The 17,942-nt window shown below is 38.0% G+C and overlaps 1 protein-coding gene across 2 annotated transcripts in view; it reads right to left on the minus strand.

Annotated features, from left to right (window-relative positions):
* The window catches only part of COG3 (component of oligomeric golgi complex 3), a 73,041-nt gene that overhangs the window by 39,774 nt on the left and 15,325 nt on the right, over window positions 1–17,942 (minus strand). For both annotated transcript variants that reach the window (XM_047079928.1, XM_047079923.1), the window contains exons 7-13: window positions 17,738–17,863; window positions 16,342–16,422; window positions 13,067–13,110; window positions 12,019–12,145; window positions 11,326–11,417; window positions 8,632–8,771; window positions 7,184–7,344 (exon numbers count right to left, since the gene is read on the minus strand). In XM_047079928.1, the coding sequence (XP_046935884.1) occupies window positions 7,184–7,344; window positions 8,632–8,771; window positions 11,326–11,417; window positions 12,019–12,145; window positions 13,067–13,110; window positions 16,342–16,422; window positions 17,738–17,863 (771 nt within the window). The remainder of the gene's footprint in view (window positions 1–7,183; window positions 7,345–8,631; window positions 8,772–11,325; window positions 11,418–12,018; window positions 12,146–13,066; window positions 13,111–16,341; window positions 16,423–17,737; window positions 17,864–17,942) is intronic.

Below are 17,942 nucleotides of genomic sequence, written 5' to 3' on the forward strand. Positions count from 1 at the left end.
CTTCTCGAAACTAGAACAAGCAATCCTAAAATTCATATGGAACCACAAAAGGCCCCGAATAGCCAAAGGAATTTTGAAGAAGAAGACCAAAGCAGGAGGCATCACAATCCCAGACTTCAGCCTCTACTACAAAGCTGTAATCATCAAGACAGCATGGTATTGGCACAAAAACAGACACACAGACCAATGGAATAGAATAGAAACCCCAGAACTAGACCCACAAACGTATGGCCAACTCATCTTTGACAAAGCAGGAAAGAACATCCAATGGAAAAAAGACAGCCTCTTTAACAAATGGTGCTGGGAAAACTGGACAGCAACATGCAGAAGGTTGAAACTAGACCACTTTCTCACACCATTCACAAAAATAAACTCAAAATGGATAAAGGACCTAAATGTGAGACAGGAAACCATCAAAACCTTAGAGGAGAAAGCAGGAAAAGACCTCTCTGACCTCAGCCGTAGCAATCTCTTACTCGACACATCCCCAAAGGCAAGGAAATTAAAAGCAAAAGTGAATTACTGGGACCTTATGAAGATAAAAAGCTTCTGCACAGCCAAGGAAACAACCAACAAAACTAAAAGGCAACCAACGGAATGGGAAAAGATATTTGCAAATGACATATCGGACAAAGGGCTAGTATCTAAAATCTATAAAGAGCTCACCAAACTCCACACCCGAAAAACAAATAACCCAGTGAAGAAATGGGCAGAAAACATGAATAGACACTTCTCTAAAGAAGACATCCAGATGGCCAACAGGCACATGAAAAGATGTTCAGCGTCGCTCCTTATCAGGGAAATACAAATCAAAACCACACTCAGGTATCACCTCACGCCAGTCAGAGTGGCCAAAATGAACAAATCAGGAGACTATAGATGCTGGAGAGGATGTGGAGAAACGGGAACCCTCTTGCACTGTTGGTGGGAATGCAAATTGGTGCAGCCGCTCTGGAAAGCAGTGTGGAGGTTCCTCAGAAAATTAAAAATAGACCTACCCTATGACCCAGCAATAGCACTGCTAGGAATTTATCCAAGGGATACAGGAGTACTGATGCATAGGGGCACTTGTACCCCAATGTTCATAGCAGCACTGTCAACAATAGCCAAATTATGGAAAGAGCCTAAATGTCCATCAACAGATGAATGGATAAAGAAATTGTGGTTTATATACACAATGGAATACTACGTGGCAATGAGAAAAAATGAAATATGGCCCTTTGTAGCAACGTGGATGGAACTGGAGAGTGTAATGCTAAGTGAAATAAGCCATACAGAGAAAGACAGATACCATATGGTTTCACTCTTATGTGGATCCTGAGAAACTTAACAGGAACCCATGGGGGATGGGAAGAAAAAAAAAAAAAAAAGAGGTTAGAGTGGGAGAGAGCCAAAGCATAAGAGACTGTTAAAAACTGAGAACAAACTGAGGGTTGATGGGGGTTGGGAGGGAGGGAAGGGTGGGTGATGGGTATTGAGGAGGGCACCTTTTGGGATGAGCACTGGGTGTTGTATGGAAACCAATTTGTCAATAAATTTCATATATATAAAAAAATAAATAAATAAATAAATAAAAATAAAACTCATATAGAAATGCAATGGACCAAAAACAGTCAAAACAATCTGAAAAGGGAAGAAAGTAAGAGAATTCATACTTCCTGATTTCAAAATTTATTACAAAATAATCAAATCAGTATAATACATAAAAATAGATATAAAGATCAACTGAGAGTTCAGAAATAAAACAAAAAAATCTATGAGCAACTGACTTCAGTAAGGGGGCCAATAGGAAAGAAAAGCCTTTCAACACATGATGGTGGGACACCTGGACAGAATGCTGGGACAACAAATGATGCAAGGATAACATGCAAATCACAACCACAGTGAAATACCACTTCATACCCAGCAAGATGGCTGAAATTAAAAAGTCAAATACTGGGCGCCTGGGTGGTGCAGTCGGTTGAGCGGCCGACTTCAGCCAGGTCACGATCTCGCGGTCCGTGAGTTTGAGCCCCGCGTCGGGCTCTGGGCTGATGGCTCAGAGCCTGGAGCCTGTTTCCGATTCTGTGTCTCCCTCTCTCTCTGCCCCTCCCCCGTTCATGCTCTGTCTCTCTCTATCCCAAAAATAAATTAAAAAAAAAACGTTGAAAAAAAAAATAAAAAAAAAAATAATAAATAAATAAATAAATAAATAAATAAATAAAAAGTCAAATACTAACAAGACCTGGCAAGTAAGTGAAGAAATCAGAACCCCTATGCACTGCTCGTGGGAATGGAAACTGGTGCAGCCATTTTGGAAACAACCTAGCAATTCTTCAAATGATTAAACGTGGAATTACTATACTACTCAGCAACCCCACTCCTAGCGGTATACAGGAGAGAAATGAAACGCGTGCCCACATAAAAATGTGCACACGAATGTTTGTAGCAGCATTACTTAGAACACCCAACAGGTAGAAGCAACCCACGTGTCCATCAGCGAAAGAATGGATAAATAAAAGGTGGTCTGTACATACCATGGAATATTATCCAGCCATTAAAGGCATGAAGTACTAATACATAACATGGATAGCCTGTGAAAACACACTAAGTGCAAGACATCACAAAAGACCATATATTATATAATTCTATTCATGTGAAATGTCTAGAACAATCTACAGACAGAAATTAGTGTTTGCCTCAGGCTGGGGGAGGAGGGTGATGGATAAAGGGTACAGGGTTTTTTTTTGAGATGATAAAAATGGTCTAAAATCGACTAGTGGTGTCGAATGCACTTATCCATGAATGTATTAAAAACTGATTAAATTATAAACTCAAAATGGGTGAACTGTAGGGCTTATAAACTGTAATTCGATAAAACTGTTTAAGAAAAAAGTCCTCAAGGATTATGGAGACATGTTGAAAGAACAAAGAAGCTATTTCAAGGGGCCTCCACTAATCAGATTTGGGACAATTCTGAGCTTTAAAAAAAATGACAATAGATAGTATGACTTTTTAAAAAAAATCCACTAGTGTACAAGGGACAGGGGTAGGAAAAAGGGAAGGAGAGAAATTAATTTTTTTTTTATTTTTTTTAAATGTTTGTTTATTTTTGACAGAGAGAGAGAGAGAGAGAGAGAGAGAGAGAGAGAGAGACATAGCATGAGTGGGGGAGGGGCAGAGAGGGAGACACAGAATCGGAAACAGACTCCAGGCTCCAAGCTGTCAGCACAGAGCCCGACGCAGGGCTCGAACTCACAGACTGCGAGATCATGACCTAAGCCAAAGTCGGACACTCAACTGACTGAGCCACCCAGGCGCCCTGAGAAATTAATTCTTTACAGCAGATTGCCAACTAATATATGTAGAAGAAATGGCCGATATGAAAATTGCCGTCTTGCTACTCCCAACATAATAACTGGTTCAGACACAGATCATTAATGGTTGCAATAACCAAAAAAGATGCTGGGGAACTCACATAATCTCTAAATATCATTTCATCATTACTAATTACAAAGGAGGTAATGCACTTTTATAATGAAGTCAGCAATTACGACATTATCCAATTGTGGAACATGCTGACATTATGTGCCTCTGATGTGATAAAGAAGTACACAACATCAACCCTGTAGTATTCGTGCAAAAAAAAAAAAAAAGAAAAAAGTGTAATCTGAATCTAAATATGAGGAAAACAATCAGACAAATCCAGAATGTGGCACATTCCACAATAAAACTAGCTTGGTCTCTTCAAAAAAGTCAATGTCATAAAAACAAAAACAAAAAATCAGGTGGGGGGAGACAGTAACCTTGACTAGACCCCACTCTCTAAATTTTTTGATCTTGTTAGGAAAGACATTTGAAGGACAACTGGGGAAATCTGAAAATATACTACATACAGTATATGTAAAAATGGCATATGATTATGTGAAGAATGTTTTCTTTTTTTAACATTTCTTTAATGTTTATTTATTTTGAGAGAGAGCATATACATTCGTGCTCACTGAGTAGGGGAGGGGCAGAAAGAAAAGGAGAGAGAGAATCCCAAGCAGGCTGTCAGTGCAAATCGTGACCGGAGGCTTGATCTCACAAACAGTGAGATCATGACCTGAGCCGAAAGACAATGGAGCCACCCAGGCACCCCAAAAATGTTTTTATTCTTTTTTTTTTATTTAAAAAAAATTTTTTTTTCAACGTTTATTTATTTTTGGGACAGAGAGAGACAGAGCATGAACGGGGGAGGGGCAGAGAGAGAGGGAGACACAGAATCAGAAACAGGCTCCAGGCTCTGAGCCATCAGCCTGACGCAGGGCTCGAACTCATGGACCGCGAGATCGTGACCTGGCTGAAGTCGGACGCTTAACCGACTGCGCCACCCAGGCGCCCCAAAAATGTTTTTATTCTTAAGAGAGTAAGAATTGAAGAATTCAGAAATGAAGACTCATGATACCTATAATTTACTTTCAAACGGTTCAGTAATAAAATATCCACACAAAAAGCTAAAGTAAATGGGACAAAAACAGTAAATCTGAAAAAATTCTAGGTTCAACTGACTATTCAATGACACTAAAGCATTACTATACTGCTTTTAAAAAGGTGTGATAATTGGGGGCACCTGGATGGCTCAGCCGGTTAAGCATCCGACTTCGGCTGAGGTCATGATCTCACGGTTTGTGAGTTCCAGCCGTACACTGGGCTCTGTACTGACAGCTCAGAGCCTGGAACCTGATTCAGATTCTGTGTCTCCCTCTCTCTCTGCCCCTCCCTCTCTTGCTCTCTGTCTCTCTCTCAAAAAAATAAACATTAAAAAAAATTTTTTAATTACAAAATAAAGGCGTGATAATTTTATCACAGTTGTGTTACAATTAGAAGTGCCCTTACCAAAATAAACATGTGGGACTATATCAAACTAAAAAACTTCTGCGCAGCAAAAGGAACCACAACAAAGTGAAAACATGAGTTACAGAATGGCAAAAAATATTTGCAAACCATAAATCTGATAATGAGTTAATATCTAAAATATATAAAGAACTCCTACAACTCAACAGCAAAAAAAACCCCAAATAACCCAATTAAAAATGGGCAAAGGAACTGAATCAACGTTTTTCCAAAGAGGATATACAAACGGCCAACAGGTAAATGAAAAGATGGTCAACATCAATAACCATCAGAGAAATGCAAATTAAAACCACAATGAGATAATATCTCACGCCTGTTAGAATGACCATCATCAAAAAGATAAGAGATAACAAATGCTGGTGAGGATGTGGAGAAAAGGGAGCCCTTGTGCTCTGTTTGTAGGATTGTAAATTGATGAGGCCACTATGGAAAACAGTATGGAGGATCTTCATTAAAAATAGAAGTACTATACGATCCAGCAATTCCACTTCTGGGTATTTATCCAAAGGAAATGAAAACACTAACCCAAAAGGATATCTGCACTCCCATGTTCACTACATCGTGACTCATAATAGCTAAGACATGGAAACAACCTAAGTGTCCACCAGTGGATAAATTGATAAAGCAGTTGTGATATATAGATATACAGTGGAATATTATTCAGCCATTAAAAAAAAGGAAATCCTACCATTTACAACATGGATAGACCCTGAAGACATTATGCTAAGTGAAATAAGTTAAAGACAAATGTTGTATGATCTCACTTTTATGTGAAATCTAAAAAATAAAAACAAAAAAGGTACAAACTCTCAACTACAAGATAACTAAATACTAGGAATATGATGTATGACATGACTACATAACTACAGTTAACAGTACTATATGATAGACAGGAAAGTTGTTGTCTACCAGGAAAGTTGTCAGGTAGATCCTGAGAGGTCTCATCACAAAGAGAAATTTCTGGGTTTTTTTTTTTTAATGTTTATTTATTTTGAGAGACAGAGCGTGACACACGAGCAAAGGAAGGCGGGGGGAGAAAGAATCCCAAGAAGGCTCTATGCTGTCAGCGCAGAGCCTGATACAAGGCTTGATCTCACAACCTGAGCTGAAATCAAGAATCAGACACTTAACCGACTGGGCCACACAGAAGCCCCTACAGAAATTTTTTTTTATTGCTATCCATATGAGATGATGAATGTTAACTAAACCTACTATGTAATCATCTTATAATGTATGTAAATCAAATCATCATGCTATATGCCTTAGGCTTATACATTGATATATGCTGATTATTTTTAATGAAACTGGAAAAAAAAGACTTCACTGCAAACAGTAATACATGCCCTTACCTTTTAAGGTTACCTACTGAAGTATTTACTGATGAAATGTTTGGAATTTGTTCAAAAAATAACTAATGATGAGGAGGGGGAGTAATGGAGGTCTAAGTGAAACAAGACTGGCCATGTGGAAGCTGGGATAATACTATGTAAGAGTTCATTGTATTACTCTACTTTTTGCTTATATTTGAAACCTACATTAAGAAAGTTCTAGATTCTGGGCTCCCTAGGTGGCTCAATCAGTTGAACGTCTGACTCTTGATGTCAGCTCAGGTCATGATCTTGTAGTAGTGGGATCGAGCCATGCAGGAAGTAGAGTCTGCTTGGGTTTCTCTCTCCCCCTCTACCACTCGTGTGCACAGGCCCTCTCTCCCTCTCTCAAAAAAAAAAAATAATAACAATACAGGTTCTAGATTCTAATTCTATTTTAGCACTAATACCCTCAGCATTATTTAAACTCTGTCCAGCACTGAAAGAAAATATTCATATGCAACTAAATCAGTGAGATAAATGGATCAGTGAGATAAATCTAAGTCTTCAAACCATAAACTGGACATCAACACTGTGTAATTGAGGAGACGTCCTCCAGGGTTTTTATGAGACGGAATGACATGTGGATGGTTATGTGACCATCAACTACAGTAGCTCCTACATTATCAACCCTCTTCTATGCCATTTATTAAAAAAAGAGAGAGAGAAATAACAAGGAGTACAAATTCAATTTAAAACTTGAGAACACATTATTTCCTAGAAAGGGGAGGGAAGTGAATTATAAAACACAACCTGAAGGAAAAACAACCTAACAGATCATTTCTGTTCAATTTTTATTTTATTTCCTATGATTTTAGGGCCAAGTTTATCTTGATTTTACATCTTGAGTGAGAATTAAAAAGAAAAATCCTATCTTCACTCGTACAAAACATCCAAAAGGTATGTGGGACTGAGGGACAGATCAAGGAAGGGGCCCCTACCTCCATCATCACCAACTTATCAGGATACGCCAGGTCTCCCGGAGCAGGTTTGTAGCCTGTGATGTCCGTCTGAATGTAGATGTGGGTTCTGTAGACTAGCCGCTCTTGTACATCTTCCAGCATCTGCTTTACTCCAGCTGCAAATGCTCCCAGTTGTTCAGCTGATAAAAAAGTGTAATCATCCATCCTTTTTATATTTGGAAAAATGCTTTCTTTAAACAAGCGAAAATATTGTTAAATTGCCTAGTAATAGCAGGAACCGTTTTTGCCTCGGGGACTGTGGCTGCATTCTATTTCAGTATGATTCAAAGACCTCAAAAATTTAATAAATTTCTTTCAATTTCCTCATATTGAAAGCTGGGAAATAAATTTGCCCTTATACCTTCTTCCTGGGACTCTGTGATATTTCTATTATTAACATGAATAATAAAATCTGAATTTTTAGGTGTTTTGTGCTTTTTAAAAGTTATCTCATACAGCTTTGGACTAATCCTGAGAGAGGGCTAGAGCAGCTTAGTAGCTGGGGTATCATTCCTATTTTACAAATAAATTAAGTCCCACAGACAGTAAATGACTTGTTCATGTTACTACAAAGAAAACTGAGTAGAAATTTAAAATGAAATATGAGTTCATATAGAATTTCTTCATTCCTAAGATGCCAAGAGTGTTAAACCAGTTATGCAGTAACCAGTGATGCAGTAACAGCTTTCCTAGGGGTGGGGCACTGGAGATACTACACAATAACATAAATACTCCATTTAACTCAGAGGCATTAATATATGAGAAAATACACACCTTAGAATGAACTAAATGCAGTAGAATAAGAAACTCTGGAAGCATAACAAACCTATAGTGTCTCCTAAGCAAAGTCAAAGTGAAGACAGTAATTTCTGCCAGTAAAATAACCACTTGAAGGTTTTTTGGTTTTTTTTAAGGTACCTAAGTACCATTAGGAAAATGACAATCAAATCAAATACAGTATGAAAGAACGTATCAGATGGTTAAAGCAGAGCTTTCCAGAGCATTGCTTTTATTTGTAATTTCAAAAAAGATAAGTTATTCATATGTATGTATGCTAAAATAATTTGTTTTTAAATCAAGAGTGAGCAACATAGTCAATGATTTCATGTATTCTAGTAAAAATGTATTAGAAACGCCTAATCCAAAACCAACAATTCTCTCTGGATTTCTGATACCAGAAAGAAAGGTAACTGTAATTATTTTATTACTAATTTTTCCCAGATTTTAAAATTATTTCCCCATTTAATTTGTACCTTTAGTCAAAAAGTAAGGTGCATCTTGATTTAAAAAGGGACAAGGCATCAAGCCAGGCTATAAAAATGTTAAATTTATACAGGTGAGTGGGGTAGAAGATAGGGGGTTTTCAAATTCACTGAGCCACAGATACAATTAAAAAGACTTTTGAAATTTTCTAAATTATCATTTACCATTGTTCTGTACATGATCTTCAAGCACCTCATTTTTAAGGATCCCACAAAGTTCTGATAGAGTCTCTAAGTGAATAACATGAATGATCAAGGGCCTGAAGACATCATACAACGACACACACAGTTTCTCCAAAAGTTCACTACAATGAAAGAATAAAACATGGTTATAAGTAATAATCTTTTCAGGATTTTCTAACAGTATAAATGGTATCATTGATTTCTTCTAGCCAATAAAAATAAAAATCTAGGGGCGCCTGGGTGGCGTAGTCGGTTAAGCGTCCGACTTCAGCCAGGTCACGATCTTGCGGTCCGTGAGTTTGAGCCCCGCGTCAGGCTCTGGGCTGATGGCTCGGAGCCTGGAGCCTGTTTCCGATTCTGTGTTTCCCTCTCTCTCTGCCCCTCCCCCATTCATGCTCTGTCTCTCTCTGTCCCAAAAATAAATAAACGTTGAAAAAAAAAAAATTAAAAAAAAAAAAATCTACTGGAAAACAGTGTATAGGAACATTACATAATGAGAAGTGAAAGGGTAAAAATAATACTGCAGTTTTGTTTTGTTTTGTTTTGTTTTTGCTTTAAAAGCTCAAATCAGGGGCACCTGGGCTCAGTCGGTTGAGCATCCGACTTCAGCTCAGGTCATGATGCACGCAGCGTCTGTGAGTTCGAGCTCCACGTCGCGCTCTGTGCTGACAGCTCAGAGCCTGGAGCCTGCTGCAGATTCTCTCCCTCTCTCTCTGCTCCTCCCCCATTCACCCTCTGTCTCTCAAAAATGAACAAACATTAAAAAAATTTTCTTAATAAAAATAAAAATAAAAATAAAAATAAAAGCTCAAATCAATAAGGAGTCTTCAGCAGCCACTCAAATTAGCTGCCCCCAGCCAAATGTCAATTGATTACAACTTTATTTCAGCAATACTTTGATATATATGTCCCTTGTCCACAATAACAAATATTCCCAATAAGTATCCTTTTAAATTCTACATCATTTGTGAATCAAATATAACATTTTCCCTAGGAAAGATGAATTCAGAATTCTTGAATACTTAAACAAACCTCAAAGTACTTTGGACATAGGGGCACCTGGGTGGCTCAGTCAGTTAAGTGTCCGACTTCAGGTCAGGTCATGATCTCACGGTTCGTGAATTTGAGCCCCGTGTCGGGCTCTGTGCTGACAGTTCAGAGCCTGGAGCCTGCTTCAGATTCTGTGTCTCCCTCTCTCTCTGCCCCTTCGCCACTTGTATTCTGTCTGTCTGTCTCTCTCTCTCTCTCTCTCAAAAATAAATAAACATTAAAAATTGTTTTTAAAAAGTACTTTGGACATACAAGTATATTTTTGACAATTTTAAACATCTGATTGTCTATATTCTCCATATTGTCAATAGTGCTCTTCTATACATAGCATTTCATCAGAAATGATCAACCTAATCAATACCATGAGATAAATTTGTCTCTTCCTCAGTACAAGAGTTATAATGTTAGAACCTTTGTAAGAGTCAAAATCACCAATAGGAAAAAACCAAAAGTGACTAACACGGGCAGAAAGACACTTTCAGAAAAATAAGGAAAAGGTATTAAATACTGTATGTATTTTTAAGTGTCTTCCATTGGTTAGAACCACAGAATTTTTTAACTAGAAGGAATTATCATACTCAGTGGAGATAAAGGGATATAGATTGCCAAGACTTAGTTCCCAATACAGGATTCTTACTATCGTCCCATAATGTCTCCATAAATATATTATAAATATAAAGGCATGTTGGCCTTTATTTTTTTTTTTTAATTTTTTTTTTCAACGTTTTTATTTATTTTTTTTGGGATAGAGAGAGACAGAGCATGAATGGGGGAGGGGCAGAGAGAGAGGGAGACACAGAATCAGAAACAGGCTCCAGGCTCTGACCCATCAGCCCAGAGCCCGACGCGGGGCTCGAACTCATGGACCGCGAGATCGTGACCTGGCTGAAGTCGGACGCTTAACCGACTGCGCCACCCAGGCGCCCCAAGGCATGTTGGCCTTTAAATTGCATTTATTTTTCAAAAAAGGCACTGTCCCACCCAAGAGTATTCTGTTCACATACCCACAAAAGTTAAAATATTCTGCAGTTAATTTTATTCATTTTTAAAAATTTTTTTTAATGTTTACTTATTTTTGAGAGAGAGAGAGACTGGGGTGAGCAGGGGAGGAGCAGAGAGAGGGAGATACAAAATCCGAAGGAGGCTCCAGGCTCCGAGCCGTCAGCACAGAGCCCGATGTGGGGCGTGAACTCACGAACTGCAAGATCATGACCTGAGCCAAAGTCAGACACTTAACCGACTGTGCCACCCAGGTGCCTCTGCAGTTAATTTTTAAATAGTCATATAATATAATAAGCCATGATGGTTATTAGCAAATTAAATCTTAAAAGCAAGAGGTAGGGGAGACTGGGTGGCTCAGTTGGTGAAGCATCCAACTCTTGATTTCAGCTCAGGTCATGATCTCACAGTTTGTGAGATCAAACCTCACGTCAGGCTCTGAGCTGACAGCATGGAGCTTGGGATTCAAGCTGCTTGGGATTCTCACTCATTCTCTCTCGCTCGCTCGCTCTCTCTCTCTGCCCCATGCACACATGTGTGCACTCTCTCATCCTCTCTCTCTCCAAAACAAAAAACAAAACAAACAAAAAAAAAAACACCAAGAGTTACATTTTGTGTACCACCTACTCTAATTTTGATGTTGGTTTTGTGAAAAATTCATTGTAAAGCTGGTGCTCATCCTGGCACACGTGAACCATAAAGGCACAGCCACTGCGAATCTGCAGGAAATAAACACACACCACCTACAGTTAAAGACACACAATGATTCCAGCACTTAGAAATAAAGCAAGTATCTTATTTGCAATGTGATTATGCATATATATTCATAAAAGTTATGCAAGAACAGAAAATGGTTGGTTTCCAAAGATTTACTGCCGAACATAAACACGGCTCATTTTTATTTTCTTTTGTCTTCTAAACTTTTGACAATGAAAATTACTTTTCTAGTTGAAAAGGGGGTATTTAATAAAAAAAAATCTTTATATATCTTTCTATAGTATGAATTAAAGTCACAAAACAAAAAAGCATTCGGCGGCAAAAGTGAAAACTAAATGGTCAGTATAAATCCACAAACCGTGATACTTCATCTTTAAAGGAATACTTGTTTGTGAATCTTCATTCTTCAAAAAATACATCAAAATGAGAATATTTTGACAAGTTGACTGCTAACTACTACACCAGATTTCTCTTACCTGAAAGAAAAATTCTCTAAGTTTGTTGATATGGGAACCAAAACTTATTTACTCACTTGTAGCTTCTAGAATACCAAAACATCTCAGAGGAAGGTTTAAACACCAAACAAAACTAGTAGAAACTTACCAAGGCACAATGATCTCTGTTGTTCTGGCTGGTTAACTCTGTTACAGTACAAGTGATACTAGGGCCTAAAAGAAGCTCCCGCTGGTCAAGGTAACACTGATGGATGTCATTCAGCAGTTGCTGGTATCTGATGAAAAGCAGATGGGATTGGCATACAAACTTCTGAGTTCAGGTATGTAAATTAAATCTGATCTTAAATCCCAGAAGTGATTTCCAAACCTCTAAAGCTGTAAGGTCACTTCTCATTTGCCCACATTAAATACTACAAATATTTATGTATAAAAAGAAAAAACAAACCATAATGAACTGTGGTTCAAAAGCTAGAACTTTTTTTTTTTTTTTAATTTTTTTTTCAACGTTTTTTATTTATTTTTGGGACAGAGAGAGACAGAGCATGAACGGGGGAGGGGCAGAGAGAGAGGGAGACACAGAATCGGAAACAGGCTCCAGGCTCCAAGCCAGCAGCCCAGAGCCTGACGCGGGGCTCGAACTCACGGACCGCGAGATCGTGACCTGGCTGAAGTTGGACGCTTAACCGACTGCGCCACCCAGGTGCCCCAAAAGCTAGAACTTTTAAAGAAAGATTTATCTCCCAAGAGTAGAGAAAGATCTTACATCTATTGAAATTAAAAGCAAATTCTGCTTGGTGCGCCTGGGTGGCTTAGTCGGTTAAGCATCCAACTTCGGCTCAGGTCATGATCTCATGGTTCATGAGTTCAAGCCCCGCATTCGGCTCTTTGCTGACAGTGAGGAGCCTGCCTGGGATTCTCTCTCTCCCTCTCTCTCTTTCTGCCCGCCCCCCTCTCAAAATAAATAAACAAACTTAAAAAAAGAAAAGAAAAGAAAATCCTGCTATGGGAAAAAGAGATGCCTTGCAAACTCACTAAGACACATCTACAACCTTATTCCCCCAAATAAGTAATGTGCTGCAAGGTTTACATAGCATGCAAGGTAACTGCTCAGAAAATATGAAGGACATAATAAACTTGGAAAAAGAGCACATCAAGAAGAAGGTCATTTGGAAAGTAAAGAAATTCTAGGTACTCACTCAGGTATTTTTTCAGATCGCTGTTCTATTTGTTCAATGATAGTCTGCAAAATAAAAATATATTAAAAATACATTTGTTTTAGTTATACTTTTAATTACTTCCTCATTTTAACAAATACACGCTAATGTCAGGAAATATGTAAATTCAAAAAACGCTGAAATATAAAAATCACTTATAATACCACAAAATAACCACATTTAATATTTTAAGATATCCTTTCAGTTTTTTGTATACTATAGTTACTATATATTTCTTTAAAAAAAAACTAGAATTATATATTCAGCTTTATAATCTGCCTTCAAAAAATTAACACTTCAAAACATCATCCTACTCAACGATCAGATGAAAATGTATGGAAAGCCTTAGCATAGTGCCTGGTATCTAGTAAACACTCAACGAATCACTATTATTATTATTTAAAACATTACTTTCACAGCCCCCACGGCAAATGTACCATAAATCAAACATTCTGTTCGACATCTACATTGTATCCTGAGAAGAAAAGCCCAGTGGTTAGGAGTGAAACTAGAGGGTCTGGGCGCCAGCTGCCCAGGAGTCGTCTGAGTCCAGGAGAGCTGGCTCCCGTCTCTTGACTTTCCACCTCCTACCGGGTAAAGCTGCTACAATAACAGAAAGTACTTCCCAGTCGGGGACGCCCAACACTGGCTCAGAAGAGATACTTTTAGGGGCTTTTGCTCCATTCTCCTAAAACGTTTCTGAGAAAGGAACTGATTTATACCCCTATCAGCAGAATTGTCTGCCTGACCAAATCCTCAAGAGCACTGACTGTTAATCTGCCATTTTCTTGACCAAAAAAAATGCCAGCTAACCTTAAACTGCACGTATTCTCCACGGAGGCTATACAAGCACTCATATTTATTAATCGTTTGCATTTTCTTTGAGTAATCTGGCCACTTAGAGTAGATATTTATTTTTCTTACTGACTTACAAGCACTCTTAGTATATTGAAAATATTAACCCTCTCACGCTTATTTGTTGGAAACATTCTAGTTTCTGTTTTTCTGTGGCTGTTTAAAATTCAGAAAATTTAATTTTTTTTAATGTTTATTGTTGAGAGAGAGACAGAACACAAGTTGGAGAGGGGCAGAGAGAGAGGGAGACACAGAATCTGAAGCAGGCTCCAGGCTCTGAGCTGTCAGCACAGAGCCCAACGCGAGGCTCAGACTCATGAACCGTGAGATCATGATCTGAGCTGAAGTCGGATGCTCAACCGACCGAGCCATCCAGGTGCCCCTGGAAAATGTAATTTTTATATCACAAATCTTTTACTCCATAATTTTTTCCTAGTAATTTCTGCTAGTTATTTTTTTTTTCTGCTTATTTTTACATTTAACTCTTTGGTTTACTGACAGTGTATTTTGGTAATGTTATAAAAGGAAGACCTGACTTCTTTTTCCCCAAATACTTAGCAAATCTTCCCAATACTATGTAGAAAACTAGAACCCTTCCTCTTTAAGAAATTTATATACTAAGTTCTAGAATTTTCCATTCCAGTGATCCACTGATGAATTCTTGAATCAGTATCACTGTATTTTTCAAATTTTTCTTGTCTAGTCTTGCTTATTTAGTATACCAAATGAATTTTAGCATTATCCAAAAAGAAATTCCACTGGAATTTTTGCTAAGATTACATTTGACTAATAAATTCTATTAGGAGGAACTGACATTTAAAAAATTAAGTCTCCTGAACCAGGAACAAGATAAGTTTACCATTTATTCAGTCTTTTATGATTTTCTGTCCAGTTTTGCCATTTTCTTCCTCCTTGTATTTCCATTAAGGTTATTTGTAGATAAATATTTTATGCTGTCACTAGTATGTCACGACTCCATCGCATGTATTAATTGGTTACCATTAGTAAATGGCAAGCAGAAAGGCCACTGAGAATTATAAAATCATTTTATATTCACCCACCCCACGGAGCTATATATCACACCTATCTATACCATTTCTTTTCTAATCAAATTTTTACCACTGGTATTCGACTACTAAGCAAAAGCAACCAATCAGGCACAATCTAAACCTCTTACCATCAATGAACCACCCTTCTCCTGTATCTTCTATAAATAAGACCAAGTTTCTCTTATTTCAAAAAACAAAAAACCCCTTTCAACTAACTCTGGGAGGGAAACAAGAAAGGGACTGAGTCAGTCAGCAAAAGTAGACTACTCTTTCTAGTATCTTCACAAGGAACAGGAAAAAGATACATGTACCAGCTGGTCAACTGTATCTTGGCTATGTTATTAAATATGTAAATACTGACACACAGACCTACTTTCTACACCCTCCATTTCTAATCACTCCATCAAGACAAATATTTAGCACATAAGTACCAGCCACTGTGCTAAGGAGGATAAGTAAGGCACATGTTCCCAACCTCAAGAATATACTACCAACAGCTTAATCAACCCCTATTTCTCACGGAGTAGTGCAAAACCTTCCTTGTTGATCAGACCTCCCGGTCTCAAATCTTGCTTCGCCATAATCCATCTTCGAAGAGCATCCTTAAGCTAAAGAAATGGCAAATCTGACCAAATCATTCTCCTGTCTAAAATACTTCACCAGGGGGGCCTGGGTGGCTCAGCTGGTCAAGCGTCTGACTTCAGCTCACGGGCCATGGGTTTGAGCCGCGAATCACGCTCTGAGCTGACAGTGCAGAGCCTACTTGAGGTTCTCTCTCTCTCCCTCTCTCTGCCCTCCCCTCACTTGCACACATTCACGTGCTCTCTCGCTCTCTCCCAAAATAAATAAACTTGAAAAAAATAAAATACTCCACTAGCTCTCCGCTTGTCCTGAATTGGCATGACATGTGACGCCCCTTGTGAAACGATCTCTACCATCTTTCCTGTCTTTTTTTCCCCATCACACGTTACCAACGCCCTGTGTTCTGGTCACAAGCTACAGGGAGCTCTGCCAAAATAAGTGTGGCTACAACCATCCCTCTACGTGCCGTCTTCTCTGCATGAAGCATCCTTACCAATCCCCTCAAGCCCGCTATAAATCTGTGCTCCTTTCGGTCAAATATCACTTTCACCTAGAAACCTTCCCTGAGCATCACGGGAGGAGCTAAGTGTCTCCTGTTCTGTGCTCTTAAGGCACCTCTAAGGTATGCTACTGTAATGTGGAAAGATAGTGCCTACCTTTCATTTGTATTCATTTTCCTGGTTTAGCAAAAGGTCTAACATACAGCAGAGCCTCAAAAGGGCTGGCTAAATAAACTTCATAGCAATATCCTATTTACGTCAATAGACTTACTCTGACTTTGGGAGCAGCAGCTCGAAATTTCACATAAAATAATGTGAAGGCATTGTCTGCATTGGGTACAGATGCAGGATCCTAGAGACACGGGGAAGGGCAGGGAAGGAAGATAATTAGCAAACAAATAATCATTCAGAAAATATGACACCAACCATTTTAAATGCTACCGCTGGGCCTGTATACCAACCAAAAGCTTACAGAGAAAAATCTCAAAGACAGATTAAATATTAGTATTATTGCTACAAATGAGACATGCTTAGGTGGAACTGTCATCTCCTTCCTCTTCATAACTAAAATTTATCCTATGCTGCATGAATTTTGGTGGTAAACAGACCTGAATTCAGATTCATACTCAGTCACTTACTGACAGCAGGATAATGGCCACATTACTGGACCTCTCTAAGATTCAGCGCATCCATTAAAAGCAGATTAGTCATAAAGGTGTTATGCAGCTCAACAGTAAAGCACTAGTTACTGGTACATTGTAGGTACTAGCACTGATTAGGTATTAATTTCCTAAACTTATTAAAAATCTTACAAAACAGAAAAATTATATAGTCTGGCCTTCGTGTCAGCTACGAACAATATGAACAGTAAAACACAACCCGAAAATCAGAGGCTTTGAACTAAAAGTTCAAGAAGATATTTCATGTTCTTTGAAAAGTAAGCTTAAAACATAAAATGCATAGTCTTTATGATTTTATTTTCTTATATGTTCAGTGACCATCTTAGCTAGCTGCACTCTTAATTTTCTAACCTAACTCTCTGCTCATTTTCCACCTAGCATCTACTATGACCTATAATTTGTTTGTTTGTTTCCTTCTTCGCTGATTATTTCTTCTGAATTATCCATGAGGGCAGGGACCTCGCTGGTTCCTTCTCACTATTGTACAGTTCCCAGTACAATACCAACCACTGAGAAGGCTCTCAATGAAAATACATTTGTTAAACACAGAAAATTAAATTATCTACCATATGTAAAAAAAAAAAAACAAAACTCAAAGTATCCATCATATGTAATCCTACCCCTAAGACAGAACTAGTTTTATCATTTTGCTGTATTTCCTTCCAATATTTTCATGAAGATAAAATGTTTTAAGTGACAAATGGTTCGAACCTTATTGTTTACCAATAGTAATGAGTACTTCTCACATTATTAAATATTCTTTGAAAATAAGATTTGATGAACAGATATAATACAGCCATTTTTTTCTATGCTAAATAAAACTGTGATGCATAGTCCTATTTAACAAAATGTTAAAAAAAAAAGTTTCTAGAGGTACTAAGTACTAATCTTACATTTAAGATTATGGAAGGTAAATGAATGAATACAAAAAGAAAAAGAAAAGAAAAGAAAAGAAAAAAAAAGGAACGACCTCACCAGTTAACTCACCCTTTTCAATAACTGACTGGTAAGGTTCTGTAGCGTGTTCACAGTGTATGTCTTCATGAGGTGCAAGGCTTTAGAAAGACACTGCTTAAACTTCAGCAAATATACAGGATAATCTTTAAAATGTGGCTATAAAGGAAAGGGAAAGATTTACAAAGAGGAAACAAACACTGGCACAGCCAACTACGAAAACAAACCTGTCCTTAAA

The sequence above is a fragment of the Lynx rufus genome, unplaced genomic scaffold (assembly GCF_022079265.1).
Source record: "Lynx rufus isolate CCGP_SWC_20201006 ecotype Redwood Valley unplaced genomic scaffold, mLynRuf1.p SCAF_1, whole genome shotgun sequence".
NCBI classification, from domain to species: domain Eukaryota; kingdom Metazoa; phylum Chordata; class Mammalia; order Carnivora; family Felidae; genus Lynx; species Lynx rufus.